At 41.4% G+C, this 7,500-nt stretch overlaps 1 protein-coding gene across 21 annotated transcripts in view; it reads left to right on the top strand.

Moving 5' to 3' along the window:
- plekha7b (pleckstrin homology domain containing, family A member 7b) overlaps positions 1–7,500 on the top strand; it is a 111,808-nt gene that overhangs the window by 79,394 nt on the left and 24,914 nt on the right. For 18 of the 21 annotated variants that reach the window (XR_007139345.1, XR_007139344.1, XM_027178452.2 and 15 more), the window contains 3 exons: positions 885–968; positions 5,170–5,274; positions 6,895–6,948. Coding sequence is in view for 19 of the 21 variants with exons in the window: in XM_027178452.2 (XP_027034253.1) it covers positions 885–968; positions 5,170–5,274; positions 6,895–6,948 (243 nt within the window). In the remaining 2 variants the exon portion in view is untranslated. The remainder of the gene's footprint in view (positions 1–884; positions 969–5,169; positions 5,275–6,894; positions 6,949–7,500) is intronic. The other 3 variants (XM_047807687.1, XM_027178453.2, XM_027178457.2) reach the window with 2 other exon arrangements.

Here is a 7,500-nt window from a genome sequence, read left to right as displayed (position 1 = left end):
TTTCTTTCTTTCTTTCTTTCTTTCTTTCTTTCTTTCTTTCTTTCTCCACATTGTGAAGTTTTTTCACCCCAGTTTCTCATTTTTGTAGAACATATTTTTCTTCATTCAGCCCCATTGAGGATTATTAAAAAGTTTTTTCTTAAACATAACATTTAGCCAAAAGCTCTTTTTTAAAATCTTGTTGCTAACCACTTTGTCTCGACTCACTGTTTTCTTCCTTCTGAGCTTCAGATTATATTAAATAACTCAAAAAATACTACGCAGCAAAAATCAGAGCTTTGGGAGCATCAGCGGAAATCTGCAGAGCTTCAGGTGCTGAGACTGCTGTTAGCAAACAAATGTTATTTTAAAAGGAGATAATTTATGTGTAATTAATGAAATCTCTCGTCGTTTCCGTGCCGACTGAAGCGGTGATGGGTCTGGAGGATTGATTCTGTGTGATGAGCAAAAATGTCAACTTCACAAAACCCCATGGTTGTTAAAATAACTCACATTCCATAAACAGACAGAAAGTTTTTGTAATAAATAAATAAATAAATAAAATAACAAAAAAAATCATCACACAAAATAAGTACAAATATAAATATGTACGGAAGGAAAACTTTTACAGGAATGATTTAAAAACATGTCATTTTATTCTGAAGATGGTCAGACGGAAGAAAATTTTAAAATGAAAACAAAAAAAATAAAAAAAAAATCAAAATATGTCATTATAAGAGCAAACACACACACACACACACACACACACACACACACACACACACACACACACACACACACACACACACACAAAACAACCCATAAATCTCCTATTAGATATATAATATAATATAAATTTGTGTAATATTTATTAGTAATGTGTGTTTCGTGTTCTTTTCTCACAGCCAGTACAAATAGACAGAAGATCGATGCCGACGATGGGCTACATCACGCACACCGTCAGTGCGCCGAGCTTACACGGAAAAACGGTGCGTCGGTATAATAATGCCTTCTGATTTGTTTTGTTGAAACAAGGATTTATATACAGATGGTTGTGGGTTTATACGAGGTGTAGAATGAAGGCAGTGGTTGAGGTGGTCTATGAGGTTTTTTTATGAGGGGGTCCATGAGGGGGTCTGTGAGATGGTGTTTGTGGTGTATGAGGCGGTCTATGAGGTTTTTTATGAGGGGGTCCATGAGGGGGTCTGTGAGATGGTGTTTGTGGTGTATGAGGTGGTCTATGAGGTTTTTTATGAGGGGGTCCATGAGGGGGTCTGTGAGATGGTGTTTGTGGTGTATGAGGCGGTCTATGAGGTTTTTTATGAGGGGGTCCATGAGGGGGTCTATGAGATGGTGTTTGTGGTGTATGAGGCGGTCTATGAGGTTTTTTTATGAGGGGGTCCATGAGGGGGTCTGTGAGATGGTGTTTGTGGTGTATGAGGTGGTCTATGAGGTTTTTTATGAGGGGGTCCATGAGGGGGTCTGTGAGATGGTGTTTGTGGTGTATGAGGTGGTCTATGAGGTTTTTTATGAGGGGGTCTATGAGGGGGTCTGTGAGATGGTGTTTGTGGTGTATGAGGCGGTCTATGAGGTTTTTTATGAGGGGGTCTACGAGGGGGTCTGTGAGATGGTGTTTGTGGTGTATGAGGTGGTCTATGAGGTTTTTTATGAGGGGGTCCATGAGGGGGTCTGTGAGATGGTGTTTGTGGTGTATGAGGCGGTCTATGAGGTTTTTTATGAGGGGGTCCATGAGGGGGTCTGTGAGATGGTGTTTGAGGTGTATGAGGCAGTCTATGAGGTTTTTTATGAGGGGTCCATGAGGGGGTCTGTGAGATGGTGTTTGTGGTTTATGAGGGGGTCCATGAGAGGGTCTGTGAGATGGTGTTTGAGGTGTATGAGGCGGTCTATGAGGTTTTTGAGTTGGTGTTTGTGGTTGTAGAAGATGGTTTTTGAGGTGATGTATACAGTATGGTGCCTATGTTGGGGTATATACAGTATCTCACAAAAGTGAGTACACCCCTTATATTTCAGCAACCATCTTCTCAAAAGACAATACTGTAGAAATGAAATTGGGATATTTTTTAGAGTAGTCGATGTGCTGCTTGTATTGCGGTATAGATTTACTGTCCTCTGAAAATGATATCACATACAGCCATTATTGTCAAATTATCTGGCAACAAAAGTGAGTGCACCCTAAGTGCTAACAGTTGTACGTTGTTTAACCATGCAAAGCCACATGTCCTGTTCATCATGTCTTTGTCTGCCTAACAGGACCATACAAATTTGTGTATCTTGTATTAAAGTTTGCTGCTTTGGTGTACAATTCTCTCATCATGTCAACGCTGCGTGTTGAACATGGCGTGTCATGGCAAAAGAACACCGAGTGGATCTGAGAATTAGAATTGGTGCTCTTCACAATGATGGCGTAGGCTATAAGAAAAATGGTAACACCGTGAAACTGAGTTACAGTACAGTGGCCAGGGTCATACAGATTTTCCAGGATGGGTTCCCCTCAGAACAGGCCTCACAAGCGTCGATCGCAGAACCTATTGAATCCTTGTCCTGTGTGTCAGGTGCAGAAGTTGGCTTCAAAAAACATATGCATGAGTGCTTCCAGCATTGCTTTAGAGGTTGCTGAAAGGGAAGGTCAGCTTGTCACTGCTCAGACCATACGCCGCACACCGCAACAAGTCAGTTTGCACCACCGCTGTCCCAGAAGCCTCTTCCAAAGCTGGCTCACAAGAAATCCTGGAAACAGTTTGCTGAAGACACCATGTCCTGTGGTCTGATAAGACTAAGATAAACTTGTTTGGCTCAGATGGTGTCCAGCATGTGTGGCGATGCCCTCATGCGGAGTACCAAGAAAATCTTGTCTTGTCTACAGTCAAGCATGGTGGTGGTACTGTAGCATCATGGTCTGGGGCTGCATGAGTGCTGCTGGTACTGGGTAGCTACGCTTTATTGAGGGAAACATGGATTCCAATATTTACTGTAACATTCTGAAGCAGAACGCGATTCCCTCCCTGAGCCGAACTGCAGTTTTCCAACATGATAATGACACTAAACACACCACCAAGATGACAACTGCCTTGCTGAGAAAGGTGAAGGTGAAGGTGATAGAGTGGCCAAGTATGTCACCAGACCTGAACCCTACCGGTCAACCTGTGGGGCATCCTCAAGCGGAAAGTGGAGAAGCACCATGTGTCTAACATCTAGCAGCTCTGTGATGTCATTATGGAGTAGTGGAAGAGGATCCCAGCAACATCCTATGCACCTCTGGTGAATTCCAAGCCCTTTGCTCACACAACATATTGACACTTTGGACACAGTTTTGACACGTTCACTTGCGTGTACTTGCGTTATTTAGACAATAATGGCTGTATCTTGGGTTATTTTTAGAAGACCGTAAATCTATACTGTTATACAAGCAGCACATTGGCTACTCTAAAGTATATCCAATTTTTATTTCTATAGTTTTGTCTCTTGAGAACATATAATAAAATGGTTGCTGAAATGTGAGGGGTGTGTTTACTTTTGTGAAATACTGTAATGTGGTTTGTGAGGTTGTCTATAAGATGATCTATGAAGTGGCCTATGAGGTGATATATGGTCTATGAGGTGGTGTATTATGTGGTCTATGAGGTGGTGTATTATGTGGTCTATGAGGTGGTTGTATTATGTGGTCTATGAGGTGGTGTATTATGTGCTCTATGAGGTGGGGTATTATGTGGTCTATGAGGTGGTGTATTATGTGGTCTGTGAGGTGGTGTATTATGTGCTCTATGAGGTGGTTGTATTATGTGGTCTATGAGGTGGGGTATTATGTGGTCTATGAGGTGGTGTATTAAATGTTCTATGAGGTGGTTGTATTATGTGGTCTGTGAGGTGGTGTATTATGTGGTCTATGAGGTGGTGTATTATGTGGTCTATGAGGTGGTGTATTATGTGGTCTATGAGGTGGTTGTATTATGTGGTCTATGAGGTGGTGTATTATGTGGTCTGTGAGGTGGTGTATTATGTGGTCTGTGAGGTGGTGTATTATGTGGTCTGTGAGGTGGTGTATTATGTGGTCTGTGAGGTGGTGTATTATGTGGTCTGTGAGGTGGTGTATTATGTTGTCTGTGAGGTGGTGTATTATGTGGTCTGTGAGGTGGTGTATTAAATGTTCTATGAAGTGGTGTATTATGTGGTCTATGAGGTGGTGTATTATGTGGTCTATGAGGTGGTGTATTATGTGGTTTGTGAGGTGGTGTATTATGTGGTCTATGAGGTGGTGTATTATGTGGTCTATGAGGTGGTGTATTATGTGGTCTATGAGGTGGTGTATTATGTGGTTTGTGAGGTGGTGTATTATGTGGTCTATGAGGTGGTGTATTATGTGGTCTATGAGGTGGGGTATTATGTGGTCTATGAGGTGGTGTATTAAATGTTCTATGAAGTGGTGTATTATGTGGTCTATGAGGTGGTGTATTATGTGGTTTATGAGGTGGTGTATTATGTGGTCTATGAGGTGGTGTATTATGTGGTCTATGAGGTGGTGTATTATGTGGTCTATGAGGTGGTGTATTATGTGGTCTGTGAGGTGGTGTATTATGTTGTCTGTGAGGTGGTGTATTATGTTGTCTGTGAGGTGGTGTATTATGTTGTCTATGAGGTGGTGTATTAAATGTTCTACTGTATGAGGTGGTGCATTATGTGGCTTTTGAGATGGTGTATTATGTGGTCTGTGAGGTGGTGTATTAAATGTTCTATGAGGTGGTGTATTATGTGCTCTATGAGGTGGTGTATTATGTGCTCTATGAGGTGGTGTATTATGTGGACTGTGAAGTGTTTTATTAGATGGTCTTTGAGGTGGTGTATGAGGTGGTGTTTGTAGTAGTTTATGTGGTGCTTTATAAATGAGTCGATGTATGAGGTTGTGTACTATGTGGTATGTGAGGTGATTTATGAGATGATGCATGGAGTAGTGTATGAGGTGCTTATGAGGTGGTCTATGAGTTGCTTATGAGGTAGCCTGTGCGCTGGAGTATGAGATGCTCTCTGAGGTGGTCTATGTGGTGTATGAGGCGTTTTATGTGGTGGTCTATTAGAGGCTCTAAGAGGTGTCAGGAGGTTCAGCTCATGATTTCAGTCCCTGTGACCTTGGGGTCACATCCTGAACCCACTCTCTCTCCTTATACCAATCTGCAGCCTGAGGAGCTGACCCTGCTCCTCGTCCAGCTCAGGAGACACCAGGCCAAGATGGCCGACGCATTCGCCCACCTCAACGACGGCCTCTCAGGTCCCAGCCTGCAGGTTAGAGGGTCAGAGTTCACGGGGGTCAGAAGGTCCTTAATCCAGATCAGACCCTGTACCATCACGACTCATATTTTTATTCCCCCAAATCCCCCCCCACTCTCTCTGTGTGCTCTTGTGTGCTCGCCTGTGCTCTGTGGGTCATGATGTCATGGCCATGATGTGATGGTGATAGCAATAGCTGGCATGGATACAGAATGAGCCATGGCTTGGACTGTTGTCAAACAATTCTATGCATTTTGCATTATTCAAAAAACCTTTTTTTTCCCCCTTCTTTACTTCTTCTGCCTTTTCTTGTTGTTCTTATTTTATGAAACCTTCAGAATGATGTCATGCACAGTGCTTGATTTCAAGCATGTTGCTTGTGTAACGTGCCTGCATTTAAATTAGTTCAGTGTTATACAGAATTAAAATGTTTGCATTTGTGGTTAAAGAAATTTTTTTAATTAAAAAAAACAAACCCTTATCATTACTTCAACGTGTTTTATAGGCTAAAATCGGAAACTTTAGGAAACATACAGTATCTCCTGTTTTACCTGAATGCCTGCTTTAAAAATTCCGTATGTTAATGTTTAACACGCGCATCAAAGGAAATTAAAAAAAAATTATTTTGTTCACATCCATTAAATATCCATCTTTACAAATCAATAAATATGTACATCATCGGTGCAAAAGTGTAAAATAATTAGAAATAATTATGACAATCGTGTAACACTGCCTTCATTAGAGGATCACGACAAAGCGTTTTGCTTCATGTTTTCTTTTTACGCTCATGTTTTAATACTTAAAAGTTTACAATTCGGTAAAATACAACTACGCTGTGCTTTTTTTTCTCTTCAGAAACTATGGGGTGAAAACTTATGCACACGGCAATATTACGCGACGTTCTACAGATGATATGTGGATGATCAGGAAAAAAATGCTAAACTCAGATTGATGATGTACAAACACATTTTTTGTAAGATGATTCAAAACAAAAACTATATTAAAAAAAGTCAAAAAATATTTTTTTTTAATTTAAAATTTAAACAAATTGTAATTGTTATTATTAAACGGGGTACACGGTGACTTAGTGGTTAGCACGTTCGCCTCACACCTCCAGGGTCGGGGGTTCGATTCCCGCCTCCACCTTGTGTGTGTGGAGTTTGCATGTTCTCCCCGTGCCTCGGGGGTTTCCTCTGGGTACTCCGGTTTCCTCCCCCGGTTCAAAGACATGCATGGTAGGTTGATTGGCATCTCTGGAAAATTGTCCGTAGTGAGTGAGTGTGTGAGTGAATGAGAGTGTGTGTGTGTGCCCTGTGATGGGTTGGCACTCCGTCCAGGGTGTATCCTGCCTCAATGCCCGATGACGCCTGAGATAGACACAGGCTCCATGTGACCCGAGAAGTTTGGATAAGCGGTAGAAAATAAAATGAATGAATGATTAAACAGCAGCACAATTAAACCAGTTTGGAGTAAAAACAGCTTTTTCTTTTTTATTATAAATTCCTAAATTACTTCAGCATGGTTAGTAAAAGTATGGTTATTAAGTAAAAAAAATAATTAAGTTGAGATGGATTGAGTGTCAGTATAGCAGGTACTTCCTGTCATGTGACCTGTCTCTTGTTTCCCAACTTACAGGCAGATGATACGTACCTGCAGCTGAAGAAGGACCTGGAGTATCTTGACCTGAAGGTGAAACTCTGCTTCCTTTTCTTTACCTGTTTTCCAGTCTCCGTTTCTGTGTCCTCTTACTGATGTGTCTGATGGATGAGTTTGTGTTCGTGAGCGCAAACTTCACCTCTCGATTGTCCGTCTGTCTGTCTGTCTGTCTGTCTGTCTGTCTGTCTGTCTGTCTGTCTGTCTGTCCGTCTGTTTGCATATCTATCTATCTATCTATCTATCTATCTATCTATCTATCTATCTATCTATCTATCTATCTATCTATCTATCTATCTATCTATCTGTCTGTCTGTCTGTCTGTCTGTCTGTCTGTCTGTCTGTCTGTCTGTCTGTCTGTCTGTCTGTCTATCTATCTGCTTATGTATGTATATCTGTTCATCCGTCCCTCTATCCATCCATCCATCCATCCATCCATCCATCCATCCATCCATCTATCTATCTATCTATCTATCTATCTATCTATCTATCTATCTATCTATCTATCTATCTATCTATCTATCTATCTATCTGTCTGTCTGTCTGTCTGTCTGTCTGTCTGTCTGTCTGTCTCTCTATCTATCTGCT

This window comes from Tachysurus fulvidraco, chromosome 2 (genome assembly GCF_022655615.1).
Source record: "Tachysurus fulvidraco isolate hzauxx_2018 chromosome 2, HZAU_PFXX_2.0, whole genome shotgun sequence".
Lineage (NCBI taxonomy): Eukaryota > Metazoa > Chordata > Actinopteri > Siluriformes > Bagridae > Tachysurus > Tachysurus fulvidraco.
The sequence above is the reverse complement of the archived record's forward strand: the minus strand, read 5'-3'. Positions and strand labels throughout refer to the sequence as shown.